The sequence below is a fragment of the Anolis sagrei genome, chromosome Y (assembly GCF_037176765.1).
Source record: "Anolis sagrei isolate rAnoSag1 chromosome Y, rAnoSag1.mat, whole genome shotgun sequence".
NCBI classification, from domain to species: domain Eukaryota; kingdom Metazoa; phylum Chordata; class Lepidosauria; order Squamata; family Dactyloidae; genus Anolis; species Anolis sagrei.
Window position 1 is genome coordinate 70,606,310 of NC_090035.1, and position 17,443 is coordinate 70,623,752.

Below are 17,443 nucleotides of genomic sequence, written 5' to 3' on the forward strand. Positions count from 1 at the left end.
GTGGTGGGGTACAAATTATTATTATTATTATTATTATTATTATTGTTTGTTTGTATATATGTGTATGTGGTTTTGTGCATGCATTGTAATGTATTTCTTGTTTTTTGGCCTTTTAAGTCTCTTCTGCTGTGTTTTTCAGTGTTTTTATGAGTGATGGTCACTCGGTGGCCTGACAGGTGTATTGTGCCCACATTTGTGTCAATTCGTCTAGTGGTTTTTGAGTTATGTTAATTCCACAATTATGCTGGGGAAAGTGGAAGGCAAAAGGAAGAGAGGCCAACCAAGGGCAAGATGGATGGATGGCATCCTTGAAGTGACTGGACTGACCTTGAAGGAGCTGGGGGTGGTGACGGCCGACAGGGAGCTCTGGCGTGGGCTGGTCCATGAGGTTACGAAGAGTTGGAGACGACTGAACGAATGAACAACAACAATCCCACAAACCAACATTACATTTTTATTTATATAGATTAATCTTTTCAAAAACCCGCAAAACTGCAAGTCTGCTAAAAGCGAACCGCGAAGTAGCGAGGGAACACTGTATTCCCAATTTGCTTCTCACACGATAAATAATAATAGAGGTCATACTGTGGTTGCTTACTAGACTTAACTTTTGGGTGAAGATTCTAGAGATTTCTGCCAGGAAATTTTAAAAAAGTGGATAAGCGTAGAGATAATGTGGCAAATCAAAATGAAGCTGGAGGCAGAGAGATGGATGGGTGGAAGGAGCGGGTTTCTTTCTATCAGATGTCTAGTTCAGCAGACAGCGGATCAAATCCCTCGCCTACAAATGAGGAAAGCGTGGCCTGGATACAGGGAGTTCCACATCACAGCTGGGCGGTTTGCACGTCTCACATTTCATCCAGCGAAGGAGGGATTCCAGAAGGCGGCTCAAGAAGGGAAAGGATGGCAAGGCGGGCAAGCAGGAGGGAGCGAAATGGCTGGCAGCGGCAGGAGGAGGAATTAAAAGCCAGCGAGGCAGATTAAAAGGCGGCCTGATTAGAATGATTAGATTAAAACCAATCAGATCATGGCAGATCAGGGAGATGTGATTAGAGTAAGGAGCTCACAGCAGGCGCTGCGCACATACATACACACAAACATACCAAGAATGCCAAAAGGCAAGCAAGAAAACACAGAGGAGAACTCCTCAACTGAGCCTTGGTAAGCAACTGAGTGTTCCCCAAAATCTGAAAGTCTCTTTTTGTGCTGGAGATTTCTATAACGGTGCTCTGACTTACAGAGAACCTATGATTGGATTTTCCTGACAAGATGTATTCAGAGGATATTTGCATTTGGGTTGTTGTAGGTTTTTCCGGGCTATATGGCCATGTTCTGGAGGCAATTTTTCTCCTGACGTTTCGCCTGCATCTATGGCAAGCATCCTCAGAGGTAATGAGGTCTGTTGGGACTAGGAAAAATGGGTTTATATATCTGTGGAATGACCAGGGTGAGACAAAGGACTTTTGTCTGCTGGGGCTAGCTGTGAATGTTTCAGCTGATCACCTTGATTTGCATTCAATGGCTTGGCAGCGCCTGGGGGGAATCTTTTGTTGAGAATGATTTCATGTGCCTCTGAGGATGCTTGCCATAGATGCAGGTGAAACGTAAGGAGAAAAACTGCCTCCAGAACATGGCCATATAGCCCAGAAAAACCTACAACAACCCATGGATTCCGGCCATGAAAGCCTTCGACAATACATTGATATTTGCATTTGTCGTTTTTGAGGTCACCCAGTGGTTGCAGAGGGATTCGAATTCTTATCTCCTGGAATCCAAATCTAAATCACTGCACCATATTCACACTCCCTGGGACATGTAGTCCAAAAAGAGAGAGGAAATTTCCCAAACTCTGGACCCACTTTGACTTTATGTGTCTGAGGATCCTTCCACAGTTTCCTAGGTCACATAATATAAATTCGACCCCAATGCAACCATTCTTAGTCACACAGAAAGCATCTAGAAACCACTATAGCAGTGTTTCTCAACCTTCCTAATGCCGCAACCCCTTAATACAGTTCCTCATGTTGTGGTGACCCCCAACCATAATATTATTTTCATTGCTACTTCATAACTGTAATTCTGCTACTGTTATGAATCATAATGCAAATATCTGATTTGCAGGATGTATTTTCCTTCACTGGATCAAATTTGGCACAAATACCCGATATGCCCAAATTGGAATACTGGTGGGGTTTGGCAGGTGGGAGGGGAGGGGATTGATTTTGTCATTTGGGAGTTGTAGTTGCTGGGATTTATCATTCACCTACAATCAAAGAGCATTCTGAAGTCCTCCAATGATGGAATTGAACTAAACTTGGCACACAGAATTCCCATGACCAACAGAAAATGCTAGAAGGATCTGGTGGGCATTGACCTTGAGTTTTGGAGTTGTAGTTCATCTATATCCAGAGAGAACTGTGGACTCAAACAATAATGGATCTGGACCAGACTTGTCACAAACACTCAATATGCCCAAATGTGGAGTTTGGGGAAAATAGATCTTGACATTTGGGAGTTGTAATTGCTGGGATTATAGTTCACCTACAATCAAATAGCATCCTGAACGCCACCAATGAGAGAATTGGGCCAAACTTCCCACATAAAACATCCTGACCAACAGAAAATACTGTGTTTTCTGATGGTCTTTGGCAACCCCTCTGACACCCCCCTCGCAATCCCCCAAGGGGTCCTGACTCCCAGGTTGAGAAACACTGTACTATAGGAAGAGAGAGTAGCCTGCATGTGTAACACAATTCTTGTCCTCTGGAACACTTATGGACCTCAAATATCAGCCTTCCAGGTGTGAGCATACAGAAAATATACTCCAATGTTAATCTCCATTTCTTCCTCACTCATAACTATATCCTATTTCTATAAGCAGTGGAACTCCAACAGAATTGGACCTTCCTGGCTTTAAATAGGAATTGCTGCCAAGAATGGAACATCCCAAGTACACGTTCTCCTGTCTCAAAGCAGCTATAGATAGGTTCTCCTCCTGTTCATCACTCAGCAGGTCAATTGAGGACATTACCTTCTGGATCCAGCAGTTTGGCAAGGCCCAGCTGTTGCTCTGCTGTGTTGAAGGCCTGCTGGAGGTTGTAGGCAGCATTGGATTTGGTTAGCTTCCTGAAATCAATGACGTCCGGCCTGTGGAGGGAATGAGAAGGCCATACCTGAGAGAAAAGGTCCCAGTTCTCTTCCTGCCCATATTCCCTCTGTCTTTGTTATAACAGAGAGGGATGACTTTAAATCACAGGTGAGGTAAGGACTTCCAGATGCTGGAATACAACTCCCATGACCCTTGGTAGCACAGAGTGAGGGATGCTGGGAGATGCATTCCAATGGCATTTGGAGAGTTCCATGATTGTCACAACTGCATCAAACAAACATCTTACTATGTATAATTGCTGTTTGTAACTCCAGGCGTCTAGTGTATGCATGCCTTTCAAATTCCTCCCTCATTCTGATGACACCAACTTTATGGAGAGGGTAAACTGACGTGACAAGTTACATTTCTGCTCCACACTCCCAACACACCATTAACTGGAGACCTGAGCTACTTGCGAAGACACTAGTGGTGTTTCTGCCCTAGACTAGCTAAAAGGCAGATATTGTGTCCCTCTTAGGCAGTGGTTTTCAACCTGTGGGTCGCTAGGTGTTTTGGCCTGCAACTCCCAGAAATCCCAGCCAGTTTACCAGCTCTTAGGATTTCTGGGAGTTGAAGGCCATAACATCTTAGGACCCACAGGTTGAGCACCACTGTTCTTAAGGAACTACTAGTATCGATAATCCAAACCCAGCCTGACTCAATTGTGCCATAGCAGCCTTGGCCCTTCTTCATACCTGTGCTTGTGGATGAGGGCATTGAAAGCTAGCCCGTCCCTCCAACTGGTAGTGAAGTTCTGGATATTGACTTCAGGGTACCTGAGAAGAGAAGGATAGTTACAAGAAAACAAAGCAGGCATTCCTGCAACTTTATATTGAAGTGATCATCCTTCACCATTTCACTCAAAGCAAATGGCAAAAGGTAACTTGGAGCAACGTAATTGGGAGCTTAGGGAAATGAGTGCCCCTACTGACATGGGAGAATGTTCCTTGGTCAAAAACACTTCTAATATTCAATTCTGTTTGCTTTACCTGTGGCAAGCCATTTTGAGTCCCAAACTAGGGGAAAGGTGCAATATAAATAAATAAACATCAGTATTCCTTTGCTTTTGCTTTTCATGCCCACCAAAGTTGTTGCTGGGCCCCCAATTTATTGAATTAGTGCAAAATCTTTTTACCAACTTTGGATGTAGTTTTCTGAAATCTGTATGATGCAGAACTAGAACTTTTCACCATGAAATATTAAGGTTTGGAGGTTGATGTACCAAATGGTGGCTGGTGGCTCTTAAGTAGTGAATCTATCCCATCAAAGGAGCTGTCCAAAGTTCTGAACTTAGTTAAGACCACTTTTCAGCACCTTGGAGCACTCCTTTCAAACCTGGATGAAAACATGGCACGAATTTACCATGCCACTGACATGGGAACTGCCCATTACCATTGGTCGTATCATTTGTGTTTTATTTCTAAACTGTAATATGAACTGGGAAAGGATTTTTAATAAAGTAAAATAGAACAAAGAGGCAAGTGACTCTGATCATGATGGGAGAGGGGATCCAGAGGGGTTTCACTCAACTGCCCACTGAATAAAGACATCTGTAGTTGTGCTTCTGTTGGCAAATCAGTCACCGCTACCATCCTAAAAACTCTCCCCTGCTTACCCTGCTGTCTTCATTTGGCACCAGAGCAGCAAGGCATCCTTGGCTGAGCGGGTCTCTCGGTTGTCTTCGGTTTCAATTTTAATCACCTGGATCTGAGAAGGAGCCATGGGGGAAGACAGAATGGCAAGAGTCCATGCCTACCACTCCTCCCTTCCCACCACAACCTGCCATCAAAATCTGGACTGGTGCAGGCTCCAGGAGAGGAAATAATAGCCACAGATCTCATGGACCTCTTGGTCCATTCCAGAGTTTCTCTTTGTGGGCTCAACAAATGACAGGAAGGCACATGCAGCACCACACCATGCTCCCCATTTGTCCCTCTCAACCTTACCTGGAATCTCAAGATGATGGTCCAGATCAGGCCCAGCGTCAGACGATGGTTGCCATCAACAATGTCATGGGAGCCCACGTTCTCCAGGTGGACTCGCTGCTCCTTCAGAAACTGCAGTGCCTTGTCCACATTTTCCAGGGAGTGGATACGCATCCGGCCACGTGTTGGCTTGGGCTTCCAGGAAGTACAAGAAAAACAGGAGTGAAGTGTACCCAAGGAAGCATATCTCATGGTAATTTCTCATCTTGACTCTACCCTTGACTCCACCCAGCCTTCTCCAATGAAGGAGAACTTATCACCTTCTGAAGAAGTCCACTCTATTGTTGGATAGTTCTTCCTAATACTACGCAGACTAAGCTATGTATCTGGCTTTATGGAAGTGGCCCCTTCTCCCTTAGAAGTAAGTGCTAGATGTCTTCTCCAGCAGCCAAGGGTATATAACGACACAAACACATACACCACTTACCAACTGCTCTCCAGACAGAACTTCCAGCAGCTTTGTCAACATGTAGCCATCCCGCAGGTCTGTGTAGAGGTCATTGATTCGACAGGAGACTTGGCTCAGGTGAGAGTTGACCCACTTGGTGAAAGTCTTCTTCTGGACAGCATCTCGTTCATCTGCCAGAATTTCAGCTTGTTAGGTGACACCCCACACCCTTAAGAACACCAGGGAGAATCCAGGTGTCCAGAATGCAGCTCTCTTGTGAAACACTCACGGCTTTCCTTTGAAATGCATCGGAGGAGACAACGGAAACCCTCACTGGATTAAAATGCTGTCTCTAATCCAATGAGAATTAGAGTGCCACCTACTTCCTGGTTTTTGTTTTCCCCTGGAAGGATGTCTTATAGTTATAACCTATAAAGCCTCACGGTTGACAGTGTTTCTCAACCTTCCAAATGCCACAACTCCTTAATACAGTTCCTCATGTTGTGGTGACCCCCAGCCATAAAATTATTTTTGTTGCTACTTCATAACTGTAGTTTTGCTACTGTTATGAATCATATTGTAAATATCTGTAATGCAAGATGTATTTTCATTCACTGGATGAAATTTGGCACAAATATTTGATTTTGAGTCCCCCTTGTGGGGAGAAGGGCGGGATAGAAATGTATGGAATAAATAAATAAATAAATTTGTCATTTGGGAGTTGTATTTTCTGGGATTTATAGTTCACCTACAATCAAAGAGGATTCTGAACTTCACCAATGATGGAAACTTGGTACACAGAACTACCATGGGCAACAGAAAATACTGGAAGGGTTTGGTGGGCATTGACTTTGAGTTTTGGATTTGTAGTTCACCTACATCCAGAGAGTACTGTGGACTCAAACAATGATGGATCTGGAGGAAACTTGGCACGAATATTCAATATGCCCAAATGTGAACACTGGTGGAGTTTGGTAAAAATAGACCTTGACATTTGGAAGTTGTAGTTGCTGGGATTTATAGTTCACCTACAATCAAATAGCATTCTGAACCCCACCAACAACAGAATTGGGCCAAACTTCCCATGCAGAACCTCCATGACCAACAGAAAATATTGTTTTGTGATTGTCTTTGGTGACCCCTCTGAAACCCCCTCGCAACCCCCCCCCCCCCCCGAGGTCCTGACTCCCAGGTTGAGAAACAGTGGCTTAAAGGGATAGTTTATGACCTCTACAGTCACATACATCCTGGATTCTGTTGATCTCACAGATTGATTAAGTTGCCCACATTTTGAGCCCACCCACATTTTTAGGTCTTTCAGGCAAGCCCTTCTTGCTATCATGCCACCTTTACAGGTACATCTGGTGAGGACGTCTGAGAGGACATTCTTGGTGACTGTTCTAGAGATCTTAAACTGGAACTTTACCTTTACATTTCAGCAAGAATTTGATGGTTGATTGTTCAAGTGGACAATCATGCTAGTAGGAGAAAACTAGGTGCATCATCCTTCAGCATCCTGCACTGCAAAAATCTGTCCATTGTTGTGGCTGTGTGTATTTTAATGAGGCATTCATAATTATGGTAACGGCACCAAACCACAGACCACCTATTCCAATGCAGCCTGAGCCCTGCCACATGCACAATGGAGGGCCTTCTTATAGCAACACCAGAGGCACTCCAAATAGCCAACTTCTGGTCAAAGGACATTTAGTATACTGCCAAGTTTTTAAACTTTGTTTGGGTTTTTGAATACATTACAACTGTAACCTTGGTTCACTTCTGATATGATAAATTAATAACCATGATCATAAATGTCAACAGGAACCATTTACAAAGTAGTGAGCCCAATCTACAATGTCATAACTGATTAACAGAATGCCAGCCACTACTTTGTAAATTTCAAAGCTCCATCTCTTTCAACTTTTATAAGCCACCTAAAGACTCAGACTGAGAGAAAGGCAGGAAGTAATAATAATAGTAATGATGGTTTGCTATGTTTTCAATCTGCTATTCAGGATTTCTCCCTTCTACTCACCATAAGGCAAAGACCACAATTAGATCTGATATTGATAAGCACATGAGTGTCTGGACCAGGCATGGGCAAACTTGGGCCCTCCAGGTGTTTTGGATTTCAACTCCCACAATCCTTAACAGCACTTAAGCAGCTGAGGAGGAAAAGGAAAGGGCCTGAGGCTGTTAGGAACTGTAGGAGTTGGAGTCCAAAACACCTGGAGGGCCAAAGTTTGTCCATGCATAATCTGGACCCAAGACACCGACCTACCAGCTAATGCTTTGATCCGAGAGCATTCGAAGAGTTTGGCAGTGGCAGTGGTCTCATCCCAGGTTCGGTGGGGATGGTGGTGCTCTGTATTTTCCCACCGAGTGTTGTTATTTTGTTGTTGCTGCTGCTGCTGTTGCTGTTGCTGGGCTTCCATGTTATCCAGCTTAGCTGGAGAAACGTTTGCCATCTTGCTGTCGTGGCAGAGAAGCAGATCCCGTCACAGATCCACATGCGGGGACTTCATGAATTCTTGAAGCTGCAAGAGACTGCTGGAAATTCTTGTTGGGTTGAAGATTTCAGAGAGAACTAAATCATACCAGAGAAAGAAAGGTTCAGGAGAAGCCTTGTTTATAAGTTGCAGCCAACAAGGTAACATCCTTGTAAAACAAAAACAAGCCTCCTATCTACATAGGATTCCAGAAATGTCCTAGCTCACAGAAGAACTACAGATTTCTCTCCCCCCTACTAGCTTTTCAAGCTTGTTTGGTGGAAACAAGGGAGAGGGCCTTCTCAGTGGCTGCTCCAAGACTTTAGTATTCATTCTCTAGAGCAGTGGATCCCAACCTGTGATCTATGGACCACCAGCGGTTCGCAAGAACTAAAATATGGTCTGCAGTCTCACCATTACGACATCATTGCAACAAGAGCAACTGGTACTGTGAAACTCTCTTTTAGTGCCAAGACTTATTAAATATGGTTTTCTGTGGGTGAAGAGATGGCGACTACTGGATGGTATATGCTGTGTATCAGAAACTAGAGCTGATGTGGTCTATCCAATTCAATTTTCTGAATCAGCAACCCAAATAACCAAACTGAAGTTGACCAAAAACTGATTAGTAATCCTTTTGGTACTAATGTTTGAGAGTGGTCCCTGGTCATGTGGTTTCTGGTCAAAGTGGTCCCTGGTCAAGTAGTCCCTGGTCAAATGGTCCCCGGTCAAGTGGTCCCTGGTCAAAGTGGTCCCTAGTCAAGTAGTCCCTGGTTAAGTGGTTCCTGGTCCAAGGGGTCCCTGGTCAAAGTGGTCCCTGGTCAAGTGGTCCCTGGTCAAATGGTCCCCGGTCAAGTGGTCCCTGATCAACTGTTCCTGGTCAAATGATCCCTGGTCAAAGTGGTCCCTGGTCAAAATGGTCCCTGGTCAAGTGGTCCCTGGTCAAGTGGTCCCTGGTCAAGTGATCCCTGGTCAAAGTGATCCCTGGTCAAAGTTCTCCCTGGTCAAAACTGTCCCTGGTGAAGTGGTCCCTGATCAAAGTGGTCCCTGGTCAAAGTGGTCCCTGATCAAAGTGGTCCCTGGTCAAATGGTTCTGGTCAATTGATCCCTGGTCAAAAAAAGGATGGGAACCATTGCTCTAGAGATTCTAGGATGGTTCCCTGATTACTATTTTGCCATTGTCAAATAGAAGCATCCCTGCTTTGTCAGGCTTTTAGGAATGGACCTGATGGGCTTTTAATGGTGTACTGTGCAGTTTTGTTGTCTTTAATGATTTTAAATTGTTCTATTCATTGTTGTTCTTGTTTGCCTGCACGGCTGTTTCTGGCTTAATGCTGAGCTGAATGCAAGAGGTTTTCTGAGGTTAGGACTGCACGACTTGCCCAAGATCACCTGGCAAGTTTTCATGGTTGAGTGGGGATTTGAAAACCTGTATAAAGAATTGCTATAATTCAGCTAGGAGGAGCATAGGAGGAGCAAACTGTGATAAGGTGCCCTGTATGCTTGCCTGCTTGGTTTGCTACCCAGATGTGCCAACTGTTGATGGACAATCCTGTCTCCCTAGATATGGTTCTCAGCCTAGAAATGTTTACTCCTATTCCTGATTTTCAGAGACTTTACCATCCCATCCTTTGCTTTCTTCCAATCCTTACCCCAAACTCATCCTTGGGCCCATTTCCCACATTTCTTCACATGACAGATATCATGAAGCCTGGAACTATGTCTTAATATGTATGGAGCCAAACAATTACACACTTTTCCTCAGCTCCCAACTACTTGGTTCAGGTGGTGCAATGGGTTAAACCCTTCTGCTGGCAGGACTGCTGACCAAAAGGTGGGCAGTTTAAATCCAGGGAGCAGGTGAGCTCCCGTCTCTCAGCTCCAGCTTCTTATGTGAGGACATGAGAGAGGACTCCCACAGGTTGGTAAAACATCCTCAGGCAATGTCTTTGCAGATGGCCAGGTCTCAAGTCGCAGTTTCTCAAGTCGCTCCTGACATGAAAAAAAATCCCATTGTTTACTTTCTACTTTCTAACTGAAGTCCCTGGAGGTGAGTGGGTTAAACCACTGAGCTGCTGAACTTGCTGACTGAAAGGTTGCAGGTTCAATTCCAGAGAGCGGGGTGAGCTCCCACTATTAGCCCCAGCTTCTACCAACCTAGCAGTTCAAAAACATGCAAATGTGAGTAGATCAATAGGGGTGGTGACGGCTCTCCATATAGTCATTTCGGCCACATGACCTTGGAGGTGTCTACAGGCAACACTGGCTCTTCAGCTTAGAAATGAAGATGAGCATCAACTCCAAGAGTTGGACACGACTGGACTTAATGTCAGGGGAAAACCTTTACCTTTTACCTACTTTCTGACTGGAACCTTCTTGGGGCAGGGTCCTTCTTTCTAACATAAGTAAATTACCAAGCACCCCTAGGGAAGTTCCAAAATAAATGGTCATCCTGTGGTGGAAATTCCTTCCTTGGAGGATATTAAACAGCGGCTGGATAGCCATCTGTCGGAGGTACTTTGATTGTGCTTTTCCTGCATGGCAGGGGTTGGACTAGATGGCCAATGTAGTCTCTTCCATGATTATATCATTCTTGCAATCCATTTGCAGAATTGGTGCTCTGGAAAAGCCATGCATCACAACAAGACAGAAAAGGAAGGGCCACTGCTTTGCATACAAAAATCCCTTGCAAGTTCAGTCCCTGGCTAGTTGTGGGCAAAACATCAGGAGAGAATGCTTCTGGAACATGGCCATACAGCCTGGAAAACTCACAGCAAGGCAGTGATTCCAGCCATGAAAGTCTTTGACAACACACATGCAATATGTCAGTTAATCATTGGAGCTCCCAGCGGTGCAATGGGTTAAACTAGTGGTTCTCAACCTGGGGTCCCCAGATGTTTTTGGCCTACAACTCCCAGAAATCCCAGCCAGTTTACCAGCTGTTAGGATTTCTGGGAGTTGAAGGCCAAAAACATCTGGAGACCCCAGGTTGAGAACCACTGGGTTAAACCCTTGTGCTGGCCGGCCTGAAGGCTGACAGATTGGACATTCGAATTTGGGCAGAGTGTGGATGAGCTCCCTCTGTCAGCTCCAGCTCCCCATGTCGGGACATGAGAGAAGCCTCCCACAAGGATGGAAGAACATCAAAACATCAGGGCTTCCTTTAGTCAATGTTCTTGCAGACAGCCAATTCTCTCACGCCAGAAGCGACTTGCAGTTTCTCAAGTTGGAAAACAAAGTCCCTGACTGGGAAAGCTCTTTCCCTTATCTAGAACCCTGGGAATATGTTACCAGTCCTCCCACCCTTGATAAACCCATGTAGGGCAGCATCCCAGGAAAGTATCTCAGGTCTTGAAGACAAAATGCAGCTTTTGTCTTGGCTTTGGGTGGGGCTAGCTCTGTAAAAAAAACACTAGGACATTGGCTCCTTGCAATTGCAAACCTCATTTTTCTGCTTTCTTCCAGACTGAATGTGATTCCTTCTCATGCCTGGCCTAGTCTGGAAAGCAGTTCACCCCAATCTAAGCGTCCTAACCCCACCCCAGGCTCACGGTTGCAATAAGGTGATGAGTGCCCAGCTGGGGCCGTCCATCACGTCGCAGATCTTGATAAGACACCCACTGCATTATTGGCCTCCAGCCAGCGCAGTTCCTAACCAAATAAAAATCCGAAAAAGGATCCAATCCAACTCTGGAGGAACTCCAGGTGAGTTGAACCTCGGCGTCTCCTTCACAATAGAGACAATAGCCTGATCAGTCATATCTCTTGTAGAACAGACATAGGCCAAGTTGGGTCCTGTGGGTGCTTTGGACTTCAACTCCCACCATTCCTAACAGCTTCAGGCCCTTTCCTGAAAAGGAAGGGGCCTGAGGCTGTTAGGAATGGTGGGAGTTGAAGTCCAAAGCACCCACAGGACCCAACTTGGCCAATGCCTGTTATAGAGTTTGGAAGAAGCAATCCATGGTTTTAGGATTGGAATTACAGAAAGCCATTTGCCTTATCCAGTGACTTACCCAAGGACCTGCTTTAGTAATATAAATTGAGAACAAGAGGCCATCAAAGCGTGAAAGACATTTATATGGCTGCAAAATGTTTCATACTCTCAGTACAATAAGCACAATCAATTGGGAACTCATTTCAATGAAATGTGTGCAGGACAAACATCCCAATGGATTGTTCTACCTCCAGTCCGCTTTCTGAGAAGTCCCACACTTCCCTCTCGAAGGCAACACTGAGAAAAAAAACAACCCCCTTGAATTGGTGAATGTCTTCAAGTCAAGCAGCTTCTATGAAATCTGGAAGGTAATCTGGAACCAATGCCAGTCATAACCAAAAGCAGATGGGACTTTTGACATATTCAGTGGTTTGTTGTCGAAGACTTTCATGGCCAGAATCACTGAGTTGCTGTGAGTTTTCTGGGCTGTATGGACATGTTCCAGAAGCATTCTCTCCTGACTTTTCACCCACATTTATGACAGGCATCCTCATGTCATGAAAATATTTGACAAATGTGAATTTAATAATGATGTGTGGGAATGAATGGAAGAATGGAAGATGAATGTATGGATGGAGCTAATAATTTTGGAAGTACCAGCAAAATATTAAGGCTTGCAATGACTAACTACCTGCTTGCTGCACTGTAATTAAAAGTTGCTAATAGTAAACTCTGATAACTACTGGGACAGTGATAACAGAAATGTTTACAACATTCCTTATGTTAAGAAGGAAGTCAACACAAGCCTTGTGTTTGTCAACACCAATCAAGAAGATCAACATCTGGCCAGGAAACTGAGATGGATCCAGGATAGAAGATGTTTATTATTAATTTTCAACTTTGGGACTGCATCAACAGAATATTCCTATAAAAGACTCGGTCTAATAATGCTCAAAGTGTGACAGACCTGAGGAGTCTGGTTCATCTACTATGCTCTGCTCCATGGGAAGGAGAGAGATAGTGTACCTATGGATAGTGGCAGATTTGCACGGGAGCAGTCTGGTCACTTTGGGGCTTCTTTCTCAAGGGAAGAGGAAGAAGTGTGCTTTTGGAGTCTTAGATTTTGTGCAGGGAGTCAGATCTGCTGTATGGAAAACAGAGATCTGTGCCTTGGCATTGTTCTTAAGCAAAGAAGTTTTGAGATTTTGGTGTTTTGAAGTTTTGGTGTTATGGAATTATACGTTGGCAGGCTGCAGGAAAGCAGGGTCTGGCCTAACATTCTAATATTTGATAGCTGTAGTATACTCAGAAATTGAAGTTTTGTCTCTTTTGTAGGAACTCTATACCTTATTTGTGCATTCTCTTGTGATTTTGACTCTGAAGCGGATGATTCTGCTAACCCATTTTTTAGCTCTTGTGGTGCTCACCTTTCCATTGACTTAACAACCCCCAAATGCCTGTATTGGAAACTGGCCTCCTGGTTGGTTATGTATTTGGGGAAGCTGGTTATTATTATTTTTTGCAGCCCATGCGGTCTACAGATAATCTTGAGCAGAAGACCTTTGGCATAGGCTCTACAGAAGCACACCAAAGGATAACAATATCCGCTTTCCCATTGTAGGAGCTACTGGGAAGCTCTCAAGAAGGGCACAAAGTGACCATTCTCCATCATCACCACTGTTGCTGTTCATTGTGTTTATGGAGAGCCACATGTAACCAAGGAAAGTACCCACAAATACCATGATGCCAAGCAGAAAGGCACACACATTCTCAGTCACAGAATCATAGTTGGAAGAAACCTCATGGGCCATCCAGTCCAACCCCCTGCCAAGAAGCAGGAAAATTGCATTCAAAGCACCCCCAACAGAAGGCCATCCAGCCTCTGTTTAAAAGCTTCCAAAGAAGGAGCCTCCACCACACTCTGGGGCAGAGAGTTCCACTGCTGAACAGCTCTCACAGTCAGGAAGTTCATCCTAATATTCAGATGGAATCTTCTTTCTTGTAGTCCCTTTCCCACCAAGCCCTACTTCAGACTTCTGAACAGGTGTGGATCAATATCGCTCTTTCCTTATAAAAGTAAATATTCCCCCTTGACATTAAGTCTAATCATTAACATTATCTCTGAGCATTGGTGCTCATCTCCATTTTGAAGCTGAAGAACCGGCATTGTCCATAGACACCTCCAAGGTCATGTGGGCAGCATGACTTCATGGAGTGCTGTTACCTTCCTGCCGAAGGAGTACCTATTGATCTACTCACATGCACATGTTTTCAAACTGCTAGGTTGACAGAAGCTGGGGTTAACAGTGGGAGCTCACCCCACTCCCCGGATTCGAACCACCAACCTTTCAGTCAGCAAGTTCAGCAGCTCAGCAGTTTTAATGCAGTGGTTCCTAACCTTTTTTGACCAGGGACCACTTGGCCAGGAGCCACTCTCCAATATTAGTGCCAAAAATGTTAAAGGTAAAGGTAAAGGTTTCCCCTGACATTAAATCCAGTTGTGTCTGACAATGGGGGTGGTGCTCATCTCCATTTCTAAGCCAAAGAGCTGGCATTGTCTGTAGACACCTCCTTGGTCATGTGGCCGGCATGACTGCAATATTACTGCCAAAAAGGTTAAAGGTGAAGGTAAAGGTTTCCCCTGACATTAAATCTAGTCGTGTCTGACTCTGGGGATGGTGCTCATCTTCATTTCTAAGCCAAAGAACCAGCATTGTCCGTAGACGCCTCCTAAGTCATGTGGCCGGCATGACTGCATGGAGTGCCGTTACCTTCCCGATGAAACAGTACCTATTGATCTACTCACATTTGCATGTTTTTGATCTGCTAGGTTGGCAGAAGCTGGGGCTAACTGTGGGAGCTTACCCTGTTCCCCGGATTTGAACTGCTGACTGTTTGGTCTGGAAGTTCAGCAGCTCAGCGCATTAACCGGCAGCCCCAAATTAAAGGAGCAAATGGGTTGCTGTAAGTTTTTTGGGCTGTATGGCTATGTTCCAGAAGCATTCTGTCCTGACGAAAAAGAGCAAATATTTGCTTACTTTGGTCCACACTACGTTGGGGTGACCAGATCCCCCCAAAAGTTTCCCTGACTGTGAATGCACATTGAAAGCAATCCAGACATTTGCAAGGGCAGGGTCCAGGAGGGGAAAAGAGGGGAGAATTCCACAGAAGGCCTAGTTTTCCCTTATCTTCATTTGCCAGCCCAGTTAATTAAACAATGGATGCCAATAAGTCATCACCACACCAAGGCTGCTCCTTGGTGTACTCAATCTCTCTTTCCCGGCGTTACAGAAACCTAATTTGCAAACAACTGGAACGTTCCGAACGGGAAGCTCAGCACTTTGTGTTCCGACATGCTCATATATAGTTCCCTTAAGGGGAAGGGAAGCTGGGGACCCGATTCCCTGAGAATCTCTTCTGCAATGATGATACACACAAAGGAACTGCAGGCATTCCAGCTCTGTTCGTGGGGGGCTTTGGCAAAACATGGATAAGCCCCTCATGCTTTACCAGTCAATGCAATGATGCATAAAATCACCGGCTAGGACTATAGGTGAAAGAGACACAGCGGCATATGCAAATAGGAGAAGGCTTTCCCACGATTCCTGCTTCTCTCATTCTCCTTCGACTCCAGAAAGGCCAAGGAGACCTTCTTTCGGAGATGCCATGTGTCCTTCCTTGCTGCACCCGGTCACCATCTTTGGGCCTGGCATGGCCTAAAAGCACCTGAACATCAGCCCATTGGGGGTGGTGCTCAAGGAGGAGGGTGAGGAGAGACCCAAAGGCAAAGCAGGCCTGGTCCAGATGGGATGAGGAAGGCCTCCAATGACCTTTCCAGGGAGGGAGAAAACAACCATGGACAGCGCCGGCTGGTGAGGGTTGGCAATGGGGGAAATGCTGAGACTCGCCACCCAGTCTATCAGAAGGGAACAATGCCCAGTTGGCATGATGGGTGCCAAGTCCAAGAATCCCCAATTCCAAAGCTGGAGACATCAAGAGGGGAGAGGGAAGAGGGAAGAAGGAAGAGGTCTGCCCCTCCCTGTTTATTTAGTAGCTGGGTCTCCTCTCTCTTTGGGCAGGGGCACAAGGGGAGAGGGAGGTGCCAAGGCCAGGTGCCCACCACGCACGTACACACTCACATCTATGGGGAGAAAGGGTTGAGGAAGGGTGGAGAAAGCCCCCCTCTTATGCACTCACCTCGCCTTCTCCAAGGCTGGCCAAGAGATGCAGGAGGAAAGGGAGGAGGAAGGAGGCAGAGCAGCGGTCCTTTGCGCTCCGGCTAAGGCAGCCTTGGCAGCCAATCCCCGCCTAGCCCAGCCCAGCCCCGGAGAACGGAGGAAGGAGGAGGAAGAGGAGGAAGAGGAGGAGGAGGAGGAAGAAGAGGAGGAGGAGGAGGAGGAAGAGGAGGAGGAGGAGGCGCGCTTTCCAGGAAGGATGGAGGAGAGACAGGCGAGGCGCACCGCCTCTCTTCTCTAGGGATGCTGGAAGGATGGCAGCAGGAGGAGGAGGAGGGCTCTAACCATCTCTGGCCTGGAAGTTAAGGGGAACATCTTTGTCTTCCTTCCAGCCACCCTTAACAGTCTCTTCTTTATGGAAAGTACACAACACAACCTTTCTTTCAAAGGTTTTTTTTTTTGGATCAGTTCTTTTGAAAATGATTTTGGAACACCTTCAGTCCCTTTTGGGTGCCTCCCAACATTGCCCAAGCAGAATTATAGAGTTGGAAAAGACACCCCAAAGAGCATCTAGTCCAGGCATAAGCAAACTTAAGCCCTCCAGGTTTATTTATTTATTAAAAACTTGTATATCCCGATTTTCTCACCTCTATAGAGGGACTCAGACCAGCTTACAAGGATTCAATGCTACTAATACAAGTTAAAACATCATACAACAATCTATATAAATAAAAATGTAATGTTTGTTTGTGGGATTAGCATAACTCAAAAACCACTGGACGAATTGACACCAAATTTGGACACAAGACACCTCTCAGGCCAACAAGTGACTATCACTCATAAAAACACTGAAAAACACAGCAGAAGGGAATTAAGAAGCCAAAAAACAAAACAAAAAACATTACAACACAAGCACAAAACCACATATATGCACACACAAAACATACACAGAAATGGGGAAGGAAGGAGAGAGAGAAAGAGGGAAAGAAGGAGGGAAGGAGAGAAAGAAAGGTAGAGAAGAAAGGAAGGAGAGAAGGAAATAAAAAAGTGAAAGGGAAGGAAGGAGAGAAGGAACAAAAGAGAGAAGGAAGGAAGGAAGGTAGGTAGGAAAGAAAGAAAGAAAGAAAGAAAGAAAAAAAGAAAAAAAGAAAGGCAGATAAGGAAGGAAGGCAGATAAGGAACACAAAAACCACTGGACGAATTGACACCAAATTTGGACACAAGACACCTCTCAGGCCAACAAGTGACTATCACTCATAAAAACACTGAAAAACACAACAGAAGAGACTTAAAAAGCCAAAAAACAAAAATTACATTACAACGC

At 45.2% G+C, this 17,443-nt stretch overlaps 1 protein-coding gene across 1 annotated transcript in view; it reads right to left on the minus strand.

The window, feature by feature from the left end:
• LOC132780136 (spectrin beta chain, non-erythrocytic 4) overlaps positions 1–16,415 on the minus strand; it is a 101,704-nt gene extending 85,289 nt beyond the window's left edge. Inside the window, exons 1-7 of the mRNA XM_067461474.1 lie at positions 16,142–16,415; positions 7,803–8,108; positions 5,561–5,712; positions 5,095–5,268; positions 4,764–4,855; positions 3,844–3,924; positions 3,032–3,147 (exon numbers count right to left, since the gene is read on the minus strand). Coding sequence (XP_067317575.1) covers positions 3,032–3,147; positions 3,844–3,924; positions 4,764–4,855; positions 5,095–5,268; positions 5,561–5,712; positions 7,803–7,989 — 802 coding nt within the window. The 5' untranslated portion in view covers positions 7,990–8,108; positions 16,142–16,415. The remainder of the gene's footprint in view (positions 1–3,031; positions 3,148–3,843; positions 3,925–4,763; positions 4,856–5,094; positions 5,269–5,560; positions 5,713–7,802; positions 8,109–16,141) is intronic.
• Positions 16,416–17,443: the final 1,028 nt, after the last annotated feature.